The sequence below is a fragment of the Poeciliopsis prolifica genome, unplaced genomic scaffold, assembly GCF_027474105.1.
Source record: "Poeciliopsis prolifica strain line A6 unplaced genomic scaffold, Auburn_PproV2 SCAFFOLD011, whole genome shotgun sequence".
In the NCBI taxonomy this organism is placed as follows: domain Eukaryota; kingdom Metazoa; phylum Chordata; class Actinopteri; order Cyprinodontiformes; family Poeciliidae; genus Poeciliopsis; species Poeciliopsis prolifica.
In genome coordinates, this window is record NW_026562386.1 from 11,026,273 (window position 1) to 11,047,369 (window position 21,097).

At 36.5% G+C, this 21,097-nt stretch overlaps 2 protein-coding genes across 4 annotated transcripts in view; one reads left to right on the plus strand and one right to left on the minus strand.

The window, feature by feature from the left end:
* The first annotated feature begins 984 nt into the window (after positions 1-984).
* Positions 985-7,579, plus strand: rec114 (REC114 meiotic recombination protein). 2 transcript variants are annotated; one of them, XM_055036807.1, is made up of 6 exons: positions 985-1,110; positions 2,482-2,571; positions 4,681-4,764; positions 5,029-5,199; positions 6,073-6,150; positions 6,874-7,579. In XM_055036807.1, exons 1-6 carry the CDS (start codon positions 1,036-1,038, stop codon positions 7,036-7,038), a joined length of 663 nt encoding a protein of 220 aa, XP_054892782.1. In that variant the 5' UTR covers positions 985-1,035; the 3' UTR covers positions 7,039-7,579. The 2 variants fall into 2 exon arrangements, with proteins under 2 accessions (XP_054892782.1, XP_054892783.1); XM_055036808.1 differs by having other exon boundaries at positions 6,076-6,150.
* Positions 7,580-7,955: 376 nt separating this feature from the next.
* Positions 7,956-21,097, minus strand: part of nptnb (neuroplastin b) — a 34,490-nt gene continuing 21,348 nt past the window's right edge. For both annotated transcript variants that reach the window (XM_055036746.1, XM_055036747.1), the window contains 7 exons: positions 19,093-19,267; positions 17,157-17,251; positions 12,491-12,624; positions 12,109-12,382; positions 8,677-8,698; positions 8,485-8,558; positions 7,956-8,383 (listed from right to left, as the gene is read on the minus strand). In XM_055036746.1, coding sequence (XP_054892721.1) covers positions 8,498-8,558; positions 8,677-8,698; positions 12,109-12,382; positions 12,491-12,624; positions 17,157-17,251; positions 19,093-19,267 — 761 coding nt within the window. In that variant the 3' untranslated portion in view covers positions 7,956-8,383; positions 8,485-8,497. The remainder of the gene's footprint in view (positions 8,384-8,484; positions 8,559-8,676; positions 8,699-12,108; positions 12,383-12,490; positions 12,625-17,156; positions 17,252-19,092; positions 19,268-21,097) is intronic.

Consider the following 21,097-nt stretch of genomic DNA (forward strand, 5'->3'; position numbering starts at 1 on the left):
GCACCATCTGAGACTATCCTTGAACTGCAGTGTGTTTTCAAAGTTTTTTTTATGAATGAAACATTGAGAAGTGTGCTATGCAAATGCATTCTGTCTCCTGAGTTAGTTGTTTATGTAATCAGTTTTTACTGTAATTACAGCTGGAAATCTTTTGGGGTTTGGCTTTTCCTTCAGATTCTCCTTGTATGCAGCTGTATCTTTTCATTGGTTCTAACAAAGTTTCATCTCCCCATTGAACGATGCTGACACCATATGCTTCATAGTGGAGGACATATGTGGTCCACCATGAATATTTAGTCAGTTGAACTAACTAAATATTCTCTTGTCTTTAAAGTCCAACTAAAATGCATTATAGTTTTGATGTAACACAATGAAACAAAAAGTTCAATGAACAACAATTTTTGCAAGCCACTATTTATGGTTACTTAATGAGTCACAGGTGGGAAGAAATTCCATCTAATTATTGGGAGGGAAAATAAACAAGAAGATTTCTTGGGCAGGAAAGTTTCAGTGAGGTTTGAAAAGTTTTTATTGCGTTGAAGCTGCAGGACCAAAATTTACTAGTAAATGGCAATGCAAGCCGAATGTGTGTTTTTCTCAAGAAACAAACCTTTACAAAAACTTAAGAATTCATAAACCAGTTTCTCATTTCAGTACAGGACCAACATGACATTTCAAGAAGCAGCTCCAAAAGTATTTAAACTAAAATGAATTACACTAGAGATAGCCTATAAAAATAGATTCTTCCCAAAGGACTGAAGTGATACAATCAAAATTAAACAGTCATAGATTGATTTTAAAAGGGGAGAAAATTATATAATTATGTAAATTATTTAGCTTTCAATTGAAAATATGATTTTATTATTATTTACAACATTAGTGTGTTATTTCTCTGCTATTTTACTGCAATGGGGTGTTATAAAATTTGTTTCCATACGGCTTCTCTTCCCGCGCATGCTCAGTTCAGTAAAGGTCACGTGAGAGGAGACAACTTTCTGCTTGCGACATCAAACGGGACTCTAAAGCCTTCTTGAAATGGCAGCGAGTCACATATGGACATTGAGACGCTTTGGGCATTTTGTGCCACAAACTGGACGAAAGCCTTGGAAGGTAACCGAATGTTTAGTTGTTTGTTTTTTTATTTATTTATTTAAACACGAAAGCTTTATGCTAGCTACCGGGCTAGAATAGAACAAGAGTTGTTTTTAAGAGGAATTAGCATAACATTATTATGCTAACAGCTACAATCATTTGCCAGCAATAGGTGTCATGCCTGAATTTTGTTTTTATTTTATAAGAGTATATAAATATTTGTAATTACATTTAAAATTTTTAGAGTTAGAATTTTAAAGAGCTCACCAAAACAATTACTTTTTTATTATTATTCAAAGAAAAAAGTTTTAAATGCTAAGCTAGAATATTCTGGAAAACCAACCAAGCAAACCTTACTTTGAAAAAAAAAAAGAATAAAAACGTTCCCTAAACTGTAGAACAACTTTTATGTTTTTTATTGTTTTTGTTAATTATGTAAAAAAAGTTTGGATGTATTACCAATATGCTGATGGAATGTTTCTAAAGGTTAAATTTTCACCTGGTTTTGATATCAACCCATCCAGTCCATACAGGCAAAGAAGACATACTTTACACAGGACAAAATCCTGAACTTAAGAAAGGGAGATGTAAAAACGCTCAGAAAGCCATAGTATCAGCTGAAGTCCATCAGTAATTACAAAGTGATCTTGTAATCTAGTACAGAATAATGTCATCCCAAATTGTAGCTTATTAGAAAGTGTCTCATTATCAGGATGTTACACAAGGAACGTTGCATGATGGGTAAACCTAACAAGCTTTTCTCAAGACCTCTGCTACTTATTTTTTGCAAAACTTACTGATTGATGCTGGTCTCATCATCAAAAAGTAGAAAGAACCTCATTATACCACAAATCAGACACAACTAGTTGACCCCTGCAAGATTTCAGACAGAGGATGGAAAATAATTATATAAAAAGCTGGTCGAGGGCTACTTATAGAAAGCTTTAGAAAGATTAGGAATTAGCATGTTACTTATTTTTTCAAAGAAAACAAATAGTTATTCAATCAACCTACACAGGCAATACGACCACACGACATACCAAACTCCACTGCTGTAGAAAAGGGATGCTGAATAAAATAAGAAATAAAAATAATTTACATAAAATAAGTGGCTGCATCATTCATCCACTCCCTTTAAAGTGACTAACCTAATGCAACAGAGGTCCTTCCACTTTGTGTTTGTAGTCTCACATTGAATGGCATGGAAATCACCTCAGTTCCGTAAGTGTGTCTCAAGGGATTGCCATATAAAGACAACTGTGTCTGGAAAGTCCAGACATGTGGGAGACTCTATGGTCAAGTGGACAAACGCTCTTTGGAAAATGAAACATTGAATGGCATGGAAATCACCTCAGTTCCGTAATTTATTTTCCTGTTTTTATTTTGCAGGTTTTAGAGGCAAAGGCCACTGAACCTAAAATTGTCATGACATTGTTGGAATCTGGATATTTGCTGGTGCTGCAAGGGCAAGAAAACTTGGTAAGATGCTATTGTGATGTGGTTGAATATTGCAATTACGGTGCCTTATTAGTGCTCTTGTCTTTTCCGATCATCGGAGTGTCCCTGAATCAAACTCCTTAAGCTTTACCATCTTGATTACCAAAGCTTACACAATTTATTTTGGTTTGCATTTAACAGTATTACTGTAATAATTGACGATATTTCAGTAAGGAAAACAACTAAATTACTATGAAAGCATTTCTGAGTCTGGATACAATACTTTGCAAGATGCTGGAAAGTTTAACACAGCCTATGTTGTAGAACAATAACAAATTGTACTGGTTTTAAAGCAGTTTAATGGGCTACAATAATAAGCAAGTGCTGTATTTTGTTGTTTGTTATGTGATAACTGATTGGAAGAGCTCATATACTTGGTTGCAGATTGTGTGCTTGAAGGAAATATTGCTTCTATATTTTGCTTCATATTTTAAATGTTTTGGCATGGCTAGAACCTTTAGCAAGTAAATTTTTTAATTTTGACCGTCAGTGTCACAGTTTTTGCCTGAATGTTAACTGCTTTGAAAATGTAGTGTTTGAGTTGACAACTGCATGACAGTAATAAAGAAAAACTGTAAGTTTAAATTCTGAGTTGGTTATTGATATTAAGGTATACATTTTGAAACATGCATTAGTATGTGAACTGAAAATGTCTCTTTTCTTCAGAGAAATCCCATGCCCTTAGCTTTTTAGTTTAACATTAGTTGTGATCCAAGCTTGAAACAGTTGCAACTCCAGACATTGCTTTGCACATTTGCATCACACTAGACCAAAGCCATAGGGAATTAAGGCTGCAGCTTGTGAAAAACAAAGTTTGAATTCAAATTTTTAAATAAAGCCTGACGACAAAGTGCCAAATTTTGCTCCTCCCGTTCCCTGGCACTGGACATAAATATTAATCTGTTTTCAGATCAGAGGGTCTGATGAAGGCCAAATAAAATATTCTGCTGAAGAATCTGACATTTCTGATCAAATCTGATGGGATTTGCCTGCATTGTTTCGGAGGAGCCAAGCCAAATATTCTTGGCTTCAAAAATGTAACAGAAAAAAAAAAAAATCATTGTTTTTGTCACAAATACACATACCTAAGTTATAAATCTTAATAACATTTTGCAATTCCACACTTATCAGCTTTAGAAGTCCATGCCACATTAAAACTGAATAAAAACTGATAAGAAGCAAAAAAGCGTCTATGATAACCATGTCATTTGCTATACACATATCTTTCCACTGTTTTTGTAAAAGTGGAAATATGTGTGGTTTGTCCTGGGCGACCAAAAAGGTTTCTTCTGACCTGCAGACTACTGTTTCAGGTACCTCTCTTTCTCTGATTAATAATGTTCTATGAGGAGACACGTCTATATTGCTGTGCTAGGTTGACAAGTCAGACATTTATTCAGGTCAGAAAGTAGAGAACATTCACTAAGGAGCATACTCTGACTGCAGTTTGAGGGAAGTTTTCATTCAGAAAAGTTAAGCCTTAAAAATCCCAAAAACGATCTCATAAAACTCACATCACAGTGGCTTTTGAAAAGACAGTTAGTCATAAGAGATTTGAATATTCAGTTTTAAATGTGAATATTGCTTTGTGATCAATTGTCATCGAACTCTGATTGGGCAGTTGTGTAGAATTGTGGTTATTAGGTTAAATGGGAAAGAACCATTCAGGCAAACGATTCCCAAAATGTTGAACATTATGTTCCCTTTTTCAGTTTTTAAAATGTGTTTTCTGTTAAATCACTAGTGCAGTGCAATGCTCTGGATCCAGTGCAGGTCAGTTGTTTAGAAGAAAATTAACTAACTGCTTCTACTTTAAAACTAACCATGACAAAGCACATTTAGTAGACAGACTGTATAGCTATTGTTTTTCTGTCTGAACTGCTGGAGACAAATGACAAGATCAAAATACGGAGCTTTGAAGTTACTGAGTAAACAGAGACCCCTGCAGACAGTTTTGGGAAACATTTAATTTTAGCCATTGTCTCTTTTTGCTCTTGGGTTCTTATTTAAAAAAAATAATAATAATTGGATAGTACAAATCATAATTTTTTCTATGTTAGTAAAGCAGTTTCTTTTCTTTTCCTTTTTCAGGCCACAATCCCATTGCTTGATGGCTCCAACTCTCTTAAAGTGCAGCACAAATCTGATAACCTGATGATCCGATTTACTGTGAAGGTAAACAGCAGAATTTTCATTTGGCGCGATCCATTCCAAACCTTAAACAATGGATTGATTAATTATTACACAATCAAAAAGATATTATTGATATTATTATTTGTACCATTTTTCACTTGTCTCTTTGTATACACAAGTTTTGAATCGTTATTTATGTATTCTTTTTACTGATTAGTGAAACAAAACATACAAACCTCAGATGTTTTTATTGACATGGCTGGCTGACAGAGACAGACAGTTTGCAAATTTTTTGGATGTGTGCAGGGGGAGAGCCGCATGATGAGGATGCAGTTTGATGGCAGCAGCACAGCAGAGGCCATAAATCAATGTTCAAGGGCTGTGGAAAAGTTGTCGGCGTATGTTCCTGTCACCTCTCTGGAAGTTGCTGCGACACATTCAAATCAGCCCCCCATTGAGGTCCCACCGGCAGCACAGGTTGCTAAGATGTTCTCTCAGCAAACACAATGTATTTTTTTCTGTGCTAACCTGAGTGTTTTTCAACTTGTTTGTCTGTTAAGCCATACACGTCCCAAACTTAAGTAAAATACAGCCGTGGTAACGTTTAAGTTAGAGTTTAGAACATGGATGAAATATTCACACTAAGTAGATTATAATAATAGATTGATCCAATTTGTTTTGGTTGGGAAATAGGCTTTTTGTAAACCACAACAGTGTTTGAAAGGATTTTATCATCAACAGTACAGTAGCAGTATGTCCTCGCTAGGTGGTGCTATTTACTATATTGTCTTTTGTGGGGCAGATAGGCAATTTAAATCTGCAAGAATCATTAAGTAATCCCAGATTTTGTGTGGGATTAAGTGAAGACATAAAAACACAAATTTAGATGGAGAAAATTAATAATAATAGGATTAAACTGACAAAAAATTACTCAAAAATTAGTAAGGCAGTCTAATATTAGATTATAAAATCTAAATCACCCTATATTAAAAATTCTGAGATATCTGTAAGAATGTTACAGTTATGTTCCTGAATACACTTTTGAGTTGGATTAAAAATTTGGCTAACTAACTAATTTGGCTTCAAAGTAAAACATGCATCGCTTCTGTACTTTAAGTCATTAAACATGAAGGATTAGGAAAGAAATGGACTCTGCCATGGTGCTCAAGTTGACCTTTAGGAGACGTTTGCAATGCAGAAGTTCGCAGAGAAGATGAAAGGACTTTGAGAAGTGGAAAATTTTCAATTAGTAATGAGGTCATTGATTGGTCTCCCTACTCTGTGGTGTCACGCTGCATCTGTCAAATCTTTTTTTTTTCTTTCTTCACTTTCTCTGTCATCTTCTGGCAGCAGGCATGTCAGAGAAAGACTGGACAGCCTGAGTCTGAAGCTGTCCACGGTTCTGTGTCCATCAAGCGTCTTACCGAGGTATTAAATGTTGAAACTTTGACAGATTAATCTGCAAATCATCTTAAATTAACTAGTGCTACATTTGCTATAAATAACATTTTAAATCTGTAGTCTAGTAATCATATTCTTCCTATAAGGCACTCAGCTGTTTTAAACACTTCCAGAAATACAAGCATGGAGCAATAAATTAGATTGAGACATTAATTATGTTTCAGTAATTAAACTAAAAGAGTGAAACTCAAAAATAGTCATTATACACAAAAATCCTTTCTGGGAGAGGTTTTTGTTTCTGTTATTTTTGATGATTTTGGCTTACAACAAATTAATTATGGTGGAGTGAGGTGTTGGGCCGTCTGAGATTTAATTCCCGACCTTGGAATCCTTCTCTCTTTGCTCGTTTCCTGTCTGAATACTGTGAATGAAGGGTACCACCTGCAAAAAAATCACCAATTTTCTTAGATACAGCTAGATACTCTATGAACAACCTATGTCTCTGGCACTGACATTTTGTGGCTTACCTTCTTTGTGAAGTTTCTGCTGCTGGGTACCTGTCAAGTCAGAAGTTTTTTCTATTGCTCTGCAGGGCATAACAACTATTGTTATTGCCTTCAATAATCACCTGTATAATGAATCTATATATGAGAAATAAATTAACTTTGTGGAAATATTCAAAAGTCTTTCACATATAGCTGTATGTCTATCAGTGAGATTGACTGCAGTCTTTCTTCTTGCATCCCACAGCACTTCCTGGGAGAGACTACTCTGGCTCTCCCTAACATATACAGTCCCTGTTCTTTGGCATCAGGTGACTTGGAACCCATCGTGCGGGTCTGCCTCCTGGATCCCAGCTTCCCTGCGTTTGTAGAGAAGGTACAGGAGGAGTTGGAGAAACTGCAAGAAGAGTGAAAAAAATCTCACCACCAGCTGAAGGCAGAAAGTTCAAGTCAGTGCCATTATGTTATGTTGTAAACTTTGTGTAGGCAGTGTTGAGCTTACTTGGCCGTTAGTGATTCTAAAATCTTATCTCACAGTAATTGTTATATAACACAGATGATGCTTTAGATTTACTTAAATATTTGAGATCTTGAAAAAGAGAAACATGGCGTGGTTTTTTCACATTGTTTTTATTCAGAAAAAAAAAATGTTGGTCTCACTCATATGTTTGATCGTGGCTATATGCTCTGGTCCCTCAGTTCACATCCCGAATCCAAGTCCTTTCCCACCGCAACACACATGGATACATTGTATTGAATGAGGAGTCATGCAGCTACAGCAGTGAATCTATGCCAGCTTTCAAGTGATCCCACAAGATTAAAGCTTCACTGAGTAAAACAAACTGCCCTCCATATATCTATTTACGAATACATATTGCATAGGATTATAGCCATGCTATACAGTTAAAGAGAGAAAAATAGAAAGTAAAAATCAATGAATTGAAATTGAGAATTATAAAAAAAATATTTTTTTTTTTTACATATTTCCTATCATTTGAACACTCATACTTCAACATATACAAGACACCTAAGTTACTCTGGAAAGAAAATAGAAATAATACAGATATCCTTTCCGTTAAGATAGTTAAACACACAGTAGTCATTTTCTTTAAGCACTCTCAATTAAATTTAAATACTGCTTGTCATTGAAGCCCTTGCTTCACAATAAAAGTTCTGTTAAAAGTAGATTTTCTTCTGACAAATTAAATATTTTAATGACAATGATATGCTGTACAAATTGTTGATAAAAAGTATATATATATATATATATATATATATATATTATATATATATATATAGATATATATATATATATATATATATATATTAGGATGACTCCATAAAAAACAGGTAGATTGGATGCAAAAAAGCCACACGAGGGATAACAACAGAAAATGTCTATTCTGAGTATCCTATTGCGTTATTAACTTGCATGCATTGTACATGATATGTAATACAAAAGGGATCACCTCAGTTGAGGAAATGTTAAAATTAATAAAGGAGACATCAACAGCACATTGGAAATGTGTACACCTTTGTGGCGTGTTAGTCATTATTCATCATCCTGAAATTGCCATCTAAGACTGGATAAGGCATGCTTAAGACAGCCATTACAGTAAGTTCTTATTGTTGCCAGTGTTGTGCTGATATTGTTTCTCATAGAATGAGACAGGATATGGGTTATTCCACACTGCCTGGAGTTTTGTCAACCTCTGGTACTTTCATGTAGTCAAAGAAATGCAGTTTATCCATCTCATCTGTGGAGAGAAAGTAGAGAGAAGACTTGAATATGGGTTATCCTCTCAGTAAGTTCTGCATTTATTCCCCCTTCCCACAATCCCTTACAACACAGTCTTACTTGAGTAAATTGCTTATTTTGTATTCCTCTGGCGTATGTTTTTGTCCTTGTGATTGTTTGTTGAGTTTGTTTTCCTAGGGTAAAAGCAGTTAGATTACAGTGACGCAGCAGTAATAAATCACAGATCATACATTGTTCACTACCTTTAAACAATGTCTAAGATATATGTATTACAAGTATTTCTTTACTTACGCTGGTCCAACTGGTTCATCGTCTTTGACATGGGAAAAAACAAGACAAAAACACAAATAGAGGTCAAATGATAGAAAGGAATACAACTGAAGCAGAACACACGTTACTGCTGATTTTGATCCATTTTCGTTTTGTTTCATTTGGGGTTTTTCAGACAGGGTGTATTGAGGTTTGTCCATTTTCAGAAGCTTGGTAAATCATGAGCAATGAATTTTGTGATTTTGTGCATTACATTCTTACAAAGGTGAGTTTACAGTGTTTGCTACTGAAGCAGAACTACAAAATAATAAATGTCTGTAAAATCAGTTTTTAAGCCAAACATTATAGACTTAACCTTACATAATTCTCATGGGTTTCTTGTTTATTTCAAATAAAGACTGTGTAGGAGTGCTGCAGATGGCTCATTTAAAGCCATCTTTTAATTACAGTTAACAGTTTTAAATAGACTTGGATGGGGCATGATAGATGTTGCTAGTTTGCAATTACTTTCCATACTATAATGAAATAATGTAATGCAACAGACATTAAATATTAGTCTTTGTGGTAACAGGGAAGTAAGATGGGTGCCATTATTACAGTGTTGCAGAAAAAAAAAAAAAACAAAGCCGGTGCTGAAAGTTGCTGGTGGTAGAAAAAGAATGGTTTCACACCCCGTAGCCTTGGGGTATGTAGGGTTGTGGGTGTTTTGCAAACAAATGAAATGTGTCAGCAGGTACAGGAAGTAACTAGTTACAGTAAGATATTTTCCATGCAGTTATTAGTCAGGGATAAGCAGCATTAGCAGCATTCCATGGCATTAAAATGGAGCAGATTATGGCAGTTATAATGTTAGACCAAAAAAAGAAAAACATGGTTCTGTCAAGAGGAGGAAAATCTGTCGGCTTATGCAGTTTTATCACACTTCATATGTATACAACACAAATTTACTGTTATGCCTTTGCAAGCACACTAACAGCTTTTTGCTGTGTGATTTTAGTGGTTTAACAAAAGATCTGTGAAAAATAAATTGTGATTTCACTTTTACAAATAAAACATTTTGGTGTCCCTCTTTATGTAACATTTGCTATTTAGTAAGTTCATCACACAGCAAAAATAGTCATTTTAGCAGCAGGTACAGATATGTCAGCCTTTGCATCAAAGCCTTTGGCTGCAGAGTTAAAAAGTGTTCCAACGCAGCTAAGCCATCAAGAGACTCGAAATTATAACGCACGCAGACAGGGTCCAAAACCTCTGGGAACAGTGAATGTTAAAAGGAGATTTGAGAAAGGCTGTGAGCTGGGATTCATCCTGATTTGAATGACATAAACATGGCAAATATAATCTACCTTAATCGCTTCAATTTTTGGTTGACCAAAAACTGTGCACAGAGCTTATGCAGGATAACCCCTTGCATATAGATATATGTATACATATTTATCTCTTGCAGACATTTTGCTATTTTTCACCCGTGAATGCTTTGTATCTTTAAATAACTTTTAATAAAGGACAAAAATAAATACTAGACTGGTTTTACATAAGAAAAAAATCTATCCACCAACAAAGACCTGTATAATCTAAAAGTGGCCTAAAAATAAAATTTTAAAATTATTAGGACCCACAAAATACATAATACATGTAAAAATGCAAGAAAAAACAAAGACAGTTTCATTTTATGTTGTAAAACCAATTTCATATATATATTTTTTAATTTTGCAGTAGTATAATGAATGCTTGGAAAACATTTTTCAGTTATCGGCAAAAAAAACTATAATGGTAAATGTAAGGGGATATGTAGTTGACAGACACATACAAGCACTTTGAAATATTTTCTACCAATATTTAGAGATTAATGCATTGTTCTGTCTTGTTTCTGCCATTCTGTGTGTGTGTGGCTGAGTGGGCCCGGCCACTGGTTGAGCAGGGACCACGCAGAGAGAGGCAGTGCAGGAAAGGAAGTCCTGCTGATAAAGCTGTTTTAGGGACTCTCCTCAATGGGCTGTAGCTACAGTTTGTTTAAAAAATGGATTTTTGTGGCTTTCTGCATCTTCTTGAAAAAGTTTTAGTGCTGAGTCAGCAAGACGAAGCGAGTTTGCCGCAGATCGGGTTGGCTCGCAGCTTCAGTAAGAAAAACAGAAACCAGACCTAGGTATCTGATTACAGATAGCAGGAACACTGCCGAGAAAAAACCCAGCAGTCCCCAAAATAAAGGTTCATTAATATTTTTAATATCTCCTAAACAGATGTATTTGCTGTTCAGTAAAACTAGGGAATGAATATGTTTTTTATTGTACTACTTTCTTAAAGGTGATCTAAATGCAAACTATAGAGTATATTCTCTATAGTTTTCACCAATTAAAGCGTACTTAATTCTTACTAAATTCACAGTGGTAAATCCTTTAAAAATATTTTCTGCATTTTCATCTTACTATTTCCTTTTTCATTTTCTTGTAGCCTCTGACAGGAATGCATATCAGTCCTGTATACTTGTCTGAAATGTTCGGTTCTATTATTATGTTTCTTTGGCTTAGTTTACATATTCCACTTGGAACCGGTTTCACATTTAAAATCTGGTAAATACCTTGTTTTTTATGTATATTTTTTTTATTCATCTAAAATTTTGATTGTATGTTGCATAATTTAAAAAAAATTACATTACTATTTTACGAATAAAAATATTGATTGTCAAAATATGTATCTCTTATATTACATCTATATTAAGGAAATGGATCAGAGTACCATCGGTTCAGTTTCATGGAAATAAAAATGTTTCAAATCAAAGCAATGTATCATCCAAGATAAAAAGGATTGCAAATGGGCTGTAGGCTGGTTTAAAAAAACATACAAAGTGACAACAGATCTTCATAGCCATGCAGGATCTCTCACTTACCACCCATTTAGAATATGGTTCCATATGGACGAAAGGTGAAAGGGGAAAAGAATAGTAACCAATTAAGTTAAAAAAAAAAGTATATTCTGGCAATATTCTGTACGTCTCGTAACTGCTTCTAGCTTTGTATGACTAGCCAACTCTTTCCAGACCGAGTTTTGCCGAATTTCCAAGTGTGAAAATATAAAGGTCACATTTGTATGCATCTAAATACATGAAATACTAAATACATAAAAGGAGAATTAACTACCAAGAGTTATATAAAGCCCGTTGGTCTCTCCAGACCTCCTCCACAACAAAATTAACTTTGGGTTAATTTTTGGTTTGTACAGTGCATGCATATATATGTGTGTGTGTGGTGTGTGTGTGTGTGTGTGTGTGTGTGTGGGGGTGTGTGTGTGTGTGTGTGTGTGTGTGTGTGTAAATTTTCTAATCTGCTGAGAAAACATCTACAGATTTACTGAAGAAAGAATCAATTGTCTCATAAAGTTTGTTTTCACATGTCATAATTTAATCCCCCTTCAGATTATTACTCATAGCTGCTTTCCATCTGAAGATTTTCTTACCATCAATAATGTCATCTGGCCTCTTGCGTTTCTCATACACAACGATGATGACGACGAGGATGATAATTTCTGCGAGCACTCCCAGAAAAGGCCAAAGCGGCGCAAGATGGCTGCGCACTCGTAGTATTGTGGTCTCTGCAGTGTTCCCAATCACATTGGTTGCGTTGCATTCATATATTCCAGGATCTGTGGTTATATTTAGGTTCAGTATGTTAATCTCTGTGTAGTTGTCTCTGTTTGTGATGAAGAAGCGTCCTGTCGAGTTGTCAATATCCTGAAAATCAGAGACCATTTCTCAAAGTAAATATTGGCTAGAAAATGTAAAATTCTTCATACTACAGCATCTGCGCATATTTTTAGCTTTTTATAATTTGATATAAACCTTGTAAGATGTTCCGTCCACTTTTCGCCATGTCCAAGTTGGGTGTGGATAGCCGACAGACTTGCAGTACATCATGGCATTTTCCCCCTCGTTTTTATTTTCACTTCGCTTGTGCCCCATGATGTAGGGTTTTGCTAGGGTTGCAAAACAGATCATTAACAACTCAACTAGAGGAAGAAAAAACATTCATATAAAGATTTACAGTCTTACCAAAGGGCATAAATATGGAGTGAAGGATTATCTGTTTTAGTTTCAAAGGAGTTATTTGTGTCTTTAAGATTCAAAAAGGCTTCTCTAGGCTACTGTTTTTCTGAGCTTTTTTCTCTTCAGACGTTTCCATTAACTATAACGTGGATGCAGCACAGGCTAAGTGGCGTTTGCAGGTATAGCTATTCATTTTTCACGTCTGTTCTAATGAGTCACCAGCAGAAGGCTAGTGAGTTGTTTACAGGAAGGAGCACTAATTAAGCTTTCAAAATCTCAACAAAAGACGACAGGTCACCAAGAGTGGAAGAGGAAGTTTACAGCACATTCTTTCTTCCTGGGGAATGTGTGACTCCCGAGGATGTGGAGAAAAGGGGCTCCGACAAAAGAGCCATCGTGAATGGGAATGTGGTATCATGTGTTTCAACACAACATGGCTATTTCTCACTGCAGAGGCAGACGGAGCAGCAGATGCATTCAGTTCTTTTCAGGTTCTGTATCTCGTTCAACTGCTGCTGCAGCAGCTTTGCAAAGTAACTCTCTGTTGATTTTTTAAATAAATTTCTTTACTAAACGTGTAATACTTGCTAAAGTATTTTCAGCCCAGAACATTTTCACATATTGTTATGTCATAACCGCAAGTAAAGTATTAAACCAGAGAAGAACAGAGATGCCCACCTTAGGTGGGAGACTGTTATGAAAAAAATGCAAAAACAATTCTAACTTACAAAGCATGTTGTGTATTAGTCTTCCATAATCTCAATAAGACTGTAGGTCTATGTAGCCAAATGGGTAAACGTTCAAGGAGTATCAATACTTTTTTAAGCACTGAATGTCATTATTTGTTATATTTCATGGGTCCAAGTGACATAAATTGGTAAGTAACACTCAAAAAGACAACATAACCAGCCAGCTTTAATTTATATGCAGTTGAACCTCGTCAAGGGAAATGTTGAGGCTAAATAGTCTTCAAATTATCTTGAGAAATACTTTATTTCAACTATTCTTTGTCTTTGCTTTTTTTTAAGTGCTAGCAGAACCCTATTTGTTTACATATGTCAACTATACTGCAAAGATATTTACTTTTCCTGTAAACTCAAATTATTTTTATGAACTGTCCTATACATCCTCCATCTAAATGCAGAGCCTGTTTCTACATGGGACTAAAGCATTTCAATACCATTCATACTGAGGTCACGGATGGGGGTAGGGTTGCATCAGCATAATACGAAAGCCTCCAGATGTTCCCATTCACTGTAATTTGTTGGCAAATTCCTTAAAATGAGAATTTTAACAACAAAATAATGATCCAGACTTTCTCTATGTAATGCATGCTGATTATGAAAAGATATCAGAAGGCAAAGAAAAGCAATGATAATCGATTAGTAAAATACTCTGAGACACCTTTTAGCACCATGTTAGCAATTTTTCTCTAATCTTAACGTCACAGAAACTGGGTGTGACAAATTTTCAGCAGTGTGCAGAGGGCAGGAGGGCTCTGTGCTCTTTAGTGACATCAGTTCACTCTAATTATGGTGCACACGTGCTCTCAGAGCAGGGGAGCGGCCAAGCTTACTTATGCGTTATCCCTTCTGTGACGTTTCTGTGACTGACAGAGCACAGGCAGCCCTTTGAGTGGTGCTGAAACTAGCAGAAACCCCCATTTCACACTCCTGATTCTTGATTAGTAATTTCCGTGAGCCACACTGTGGTAAAGTGGGATAAATGTGAGAGGGATGAGTGAAAGGGAACAAGGTCAAACCTGTCAGAAAATTTTTTTTTCTGAAAAGATGATTGAACAGACATAATATTTTTTTAAGTGCTAAATCATATCAGTTTTCCCATTTGGTACTTTGGTTCATGAAAAAATGTATTGTGACGCTTTATTATTTTCTTGAAACAAAACTGAGCAAGAAAGGTGCTTTGCCTTACATTAAACTTGATATGCATAATAGGACCAAATATGTATGAATAGTATGCTTCATATCATAGACAATAAAGTCCACTCGTGCCACAGAGATGGCTGGGCCTGTATTCTGAGCCTTAATCCTACAACATCACAGAACCCTCCATCTGTTGCCTCTGAGCTGAGTCCTGCAAGGATGAGTGTGCCAAGGACACTGTAGGCGAGGGATCTCAGTGAACTGCTGCCAGGAGTGCTGTGGAAAGCTGGCTTGCTTAACAGTGGGCTTGCTTACCTGGGTCACAGTGGATCTCAATCACATCCAGAAAATTACAAGAGTTTGCGGACAGAAAAAAAATGTTTTTTTTTTTTTAGCTCCAGTGCTTCTACTGACATATGACATAAAAAGGCTGTTGTTGCAGTCTCTTTTACTTTATTTCCCTCAATGTCACCAGAAAGTCCTTCATTGACAGTTTCAGATACTAAATCTTTCCACTGGGGGCAGATAGTGAACCTCAGTGGTCAAACCACTGCAGAAATAACAGTTTGAATGGTGACTAGTGCTGTCATCTGACAATCCAGTGAAAGCAACACGTACAGCCGTCATCTGTGTTATGCAATCAGGCTACAAAGAGGCGGGCCTGGCTCAGTATGCACTGCAGCCATGCTGCTGCAAATTGGCTTATGCACTACACAGGCAATCTTCTCTTGAAGAGGGTTTGACCTGCCTTTCCTCACAGAGGACTCCTTATTTAGGTTGATGGCTTCTTGAATGAAAACATTACTTTAAAGAACTTGCAATACTCCTTGTTGTTCACTTGAGTGAACAGGATAAGTTCTTTGAATCAAGTTCTAGATATTTTAAGTTGACATGTAACATTTTAAGGAAGACCTAAGGGAATTTTTAAAAGTTGTTCACAGCCCTTGAATTTTTCACATTTTGTCCCGTTATGACCCCAAGTGTCTGTATTTTATTTGGATTTTATGTGATAAGGCAACATAAAATTGTGCATAAATGGTAATCATAAAAGATGTTCAATGTTTTGTATATATTTGCTTCAGGTCCGCTGTATCCTGACAAATCTAAATAAAATTTCTACATAATATTTCTTAATACCTTTATGAAATGAAGAACGGATAAATGTCAGGTGCTTAGATGTTTAAAGGGACACAATACAATAGACTAAAGGCTGTAAATGAAACAAAGTTTGATTCTGCAACACTAGATATAAATATTTTCATTGTGAAAAAGAAAAGTAAAAATCATGTTCCATTGTTCTTCCACTTCACAGTTATGCACTAAGTGTTGGTGTTGGTAAAATGTTTGTTCATTATCAGCATTTCATGCAATCGACTAAGAATCCATTCCACTTATTGATTACATTGGTTTGATTTATCATTTATTCAGTGTTGATATTTGACCTTATATTTAACAGAGTGTGGTTCCATAATAACATGACATATTGACAGTTGTAGACAGTTGAAATGGTTCCCTGTTTTGAGACCAAGTCTGTGAAATCTCTGAAAGAGACTAACTCTTGTGGTTTCTGCCTTGGTTGTTCAAACTGATGTTGGTTTCTCATAAAAAACCCTAATAAAACTACATCAACATTTGTGTTTGCTCATTGAAAAAAAATATGACTAAGTTTAAGAGCTTTGAGTCCTTTGCAAGGCACTGTACTGGACTTTTTTTTTTTACAAGCCTTAACACAGTATTTATGGGAAGGTGTAACTAAATGTAACAGCATTCTTTCAGTCGTATCTTGTGAATTGTCTGCTGCAGATTTTATAAGTGGAGATACTTTGCTTCACTCCACTCTTATTTTCTCAAGGGAACTCATCTTTTAGAATCTTGCACACAAAGTACACCCAATAACCTATGAGTGATGTTATTACTGTATAAGAGAAGCTATGACACCATGTTCACAGTTCACAGTCGTCCTGCAATAATTGAGGGAACTGATAAAACCCTACTTGACTTTCGTTTTTTCTAAGAAACTAATGTAATATTCCTTCATCTTCAGCTTGGCTTGAAATACTTAACGATCCTTCTTTTATGCACCGCCTTATTGCAAGCTACGTGTTGAACTAGCACAGGTTATTAAAATACAGAATGCAGAAGTATCCAAATGGCCAGATGAGGCAAGTTATATAAGGCCCAACAATTTGTATTTCCTTTCCTCTTTAACCATAGCACTTCATTTTTATAGGTCACAGTTCTTATGAACGTTTCCTTGTAAGCCTTGTTCTTTGCATATTTTGGAGAGTGTGTGCACTCCCTGTCCATTTCGCTAGATTGTACTCTCAGTAAAGCCAAGAGTGACAACAGCCTCAGGTATTCTCCCTGTCGTCACCACTGCACTGCTTGGATGCAAGCATTTTTGACAAAAATGACTCTATAGTCACAACTTTTGGTGAACAGTTTTCATTCAACATCTTTAATCGCTCTATAAGCTGCATATTTTGCATATGTTTTAGTACTTTAGGGAGAAAATTACTGGACATTTGTTTGAACCATAAAATGTTCACTTTGGCTATCTTGTTTCAGAGAAAACTTACCTTTCACTTCAATTGTTGCGTTTGCATTTGGTGCTTTATCAAATGTGTAAACGCACATGTATTCCCCCGAATCATCTGCTCGAGGTTTAGAAATTCTGCAAGAAATTACACAAAAAACACCAACAAATTATTTTTTTCCACAAATTATTTGCACTGCAAACAATCCAGTAAATTAAGGCATCTAGCTTTGAATTCACAAAGCATAATGAGCTTTGATTAAATCAGTGAAAGCCTAAGGAACTCATAAGGCTGTGAAAAAGAAATCATGGCCTTTCATTCAGATATTACAAAACTGCAGCCCTGTATTTTGCAGGAAAGTGAGCTACAGGCATTTTAGCTGTAATGTTCAGAGTTTCGCTGATGTAGTGTGACAAGGAAGTGACCAATTGGTCTTATCTTGTGGCTAGGCAGAGTATGTGGTATGTCTATGGGGGCTGACAGTGGCTCTCTGCTAAAATGATTATTCTGTGTGACAGCAGGAACTATTTATTCAGGCAAATGACAGAGTGGAGGCTCAGTTTTATTAGATGGATGGATGGATGGATGGATGGATGGATGGATGGATGGATGGATGGATGGATGGATGGATGGATGGATGGATGGATGGATGGATGGATGATGGATGGATGGATGGATGGATGGATGGATGGATGGATGGATGGATGGATGGATGGATGGATGGATGGATGGATGGATGGATGGATGGATGGATGGATGGATGGATGGATGGATGGTAAGTGTTTGCTTCTGTTATTTTTGATTATGTCTTACAGCTATTAAATCCCAAATTCAACTTCTTTACACAAAAATTATAATCTGTATAGATTATAATTTTCTTTCAAATAAGTTTTGCAACAGTCTTGGGGAAAACTACTGACCTAACACGTGCCCAGCAGACAGTGACTGACACAATCCACAAGGAAAGTAAGTCACAAAGGTCACTGCAAAAGAAGCTTACAGTGTAAGCGTATTGTTGGAAGGTTGAGTGGAAGGAAAATGTATGGAATAAAAAGTTGAGTTTGGACAGATTTGCAGTATTGTTCAGTCTCCAGCCTTGGTGGGTCTGCTCTGTTATTACCCTGCCATTGAGAGTACACCTTAGCTGATTGAGTGGAGAAGAGACACTTTCTCCACATTCTCTCCCTTCATTCTCTTTAGGCCAAACACTGAGCACATAGTGTTGACTGGGGATGTCCTTCCCCAGTCTTCCCATGTAATCTCTCTGATTAGGGTTACTTGAATAGTAGCATTCCAGTAGCCCATTTGTCATCAAGGTGCTCTGGTTCCCCAGCACCTGTGTGCACCTGACGTAGACATTGTTTGGCCGGGTGACGTCTGAGCCGGCATGTATGGTAGAAGGTAGGCAGTAGCTTGAAGGGGGGATCTGAATTTTGGGTTTTCTTTAGCTGAAAGGAATAATCATCGCATAAAGACTTTTTTTAAAAAAACAACTGTTATGAGTTATGAGGTAACTTTTTGAATTGAGTTACTAAACTAACATAGTTAAGAGAAACCTGTACATTTAGAAAGTTATGATCTGTAGCTTCCTGAACATAAGTGATCACATAGACAAGCTTGTGGTGAGTTTTGTCAGAGCCTTTAGTGCACTGTCTGCTTATTTTTCTGCTCTGTGGTCTGTGTTCTACTTTTTAAAAATCCCCCACCGTCAGTCAACCAAGCAGAAAAACAAACCTGAGTTAGCATGCATGTAGTTGTGTGCACCTCTGTCACCTCCAGCTGAGAGCTAATCAGTATACTGTATAGCCTCAGTCTATGCAAGGTCTTGATCTCCAAGAATGTCTTCACACCCCGCTGAGACGGAGATTACCTCTGCTTCTTTATTGCTCGCACAATGGCTTTATTTTATCTGAAAGTGCTGCTTTAAATGGGTGATTTAGGATGAGCAGTGAAATGTGTATTCAAAGGATTTTGTCACCTGAACGATCTGGTTTTCTCTTCTCCCCGTGTGTTTGGAATCTCGCGTCCATTCTTCATCCAGAAGCTGTCCTTGTGGGGCGTATGGGCAGCAGTCAGGTTGCAATGTAGGGTAACCGATTTGACAGGTCCGTCCAGGGGCAGGACGATCTGATCAGAGGCATTGATCTTTGGTTCTGGAAGATAGACACAGTCAGATCTTATCCCGGAACTAAGGCTCGAAGATATTTAATGGTTTCTCACATGCTGTGGTGTGTTAGCTGTAGGCTGTGTGCTGTTTTTAAATGATCTGTGTAGGAGGGAAACTATGAAGTGAAGTCCACACAGCAAATAAACAAAAAGGCATAGTTAAGTGCATGAATTCTTTAGATTCACATTTTAAAAACCTAAAGTGGTATTTGACAGATTAAAAGGGATGTTTGCTCTTATAGAAATATTAGTGGATGGGTTGTTTAAGACATTCGTTAATAAATTAGATTTTAAAATCCTCAGAGAATGGATCAGAAGCACAATAGAGGATAAAATAAAAAGAAAAGTGGGGTCATCTTTTCTATATTTGAAAATCTGACAATCTGAAAGAGCTGGAGTCACCAGTATTTTCTAGTGCAGCACTGATCACTCTCCCATGCTTTTGCAACACCTCTGGCCACCTGTCTAAAAGGAGGCTATCAGACCTTTTTCTTAGAAGAAAGATACATTTGGATACTTAGAAACATTTTAGGTTGTAAAGAATATCAAGTCTTTGTGTGAAAACTAAAAAAATGCCAACAATAACTTTTAAATTTAGTTATTTTAAAAGAAACTGGCAAGCTAAAATTAAGTAGCTGACTACGCACTCTTATGTTAAAGTAGTAGTAATTATTGATTTTTAGTTTTAAATCAAAGTAGTTACTTTTTTGTGTGTAAAGATGACACTATTAAGGCAATCATGCCACTTAATTTTATTATCAGGCTCATGCCTACAGTCATGATAAAAATCAATTGCAACTCTGTAATAAGATACTTGTTTACTCCTTTAGTTTCATTTGTAACCGCTATATTAAATGCTTGTCTTTCCTGACACCAACTCAAGCACTTTCTTTTTAGCCAACTCAGCCACAGAAGCTGAACATGTTGTCTGCTAATTAAGCTTAAAAAATATGTTAGAAAAGATAATCAGGGTATTCTGAGCAACATTCTAGTTACACAGAGTAAATTTTTTAAACACAAGTTTAGATGCATATATGTGGCTCCTTGGTTATTGATTAATTTTATTTGGGATCCACATTAACATGCAAGCACAGTGACATCTACACTGCTATCCAGGCTGGTTATGAAACAATACCAGGGTTTATCACAGTAAAGGATGTCATCTGAGAGCAAGGTGCCCTTTGCTCTGCCTTGAGTTGTGAGCAGGAGGCCTCCTCCGCACTGCCCCTCCCCCTTCTTCAGGGCGGGCCAACCATAGCAACAACGGAGCTCCCGAGGGGAGGAGCAGAGAGGAGAAGCATCATAATCCCACTACTGGCTGCTGCTGCAGAGCCACGAGCAAAGCAAAAGAGAACAAATGGGAGGCTACAGAAGGAACTAGCGAGACTGACAAATGACTTCTTTTAGCATTCACTTCACCCTTTTCCTGTACATTTGGATACTAAATAGCTGAGGGGACACGTCTCCCCTCCCCCTTCACTCTCTTACAAAGGAGAGTCACATGTGCTATTAATAGTATCTTTGAGACATGCGTACACACACAACGTGCGGTACATAAATTAGCATTTAGCAACGTGGCAGAGTGGTCCACTGGCAATTTTAATGGAAGGTTGTTTGTAGGACACGCTGTTGCTGCTATAAGTGGGGTAACTTTCCCATATGTGACCATATCTGGATGTAGTTAAAGCATGTGGCTCTGCAAAAGTAGAGATCAAGATCATTTTCTATTGCTTTTGTGGTGAATTCCTGCACTCAAAAAGATGCTCCATTGATTGTCAAATACACTGAGCAACCACTTTATTAGATACCCCTCTTCA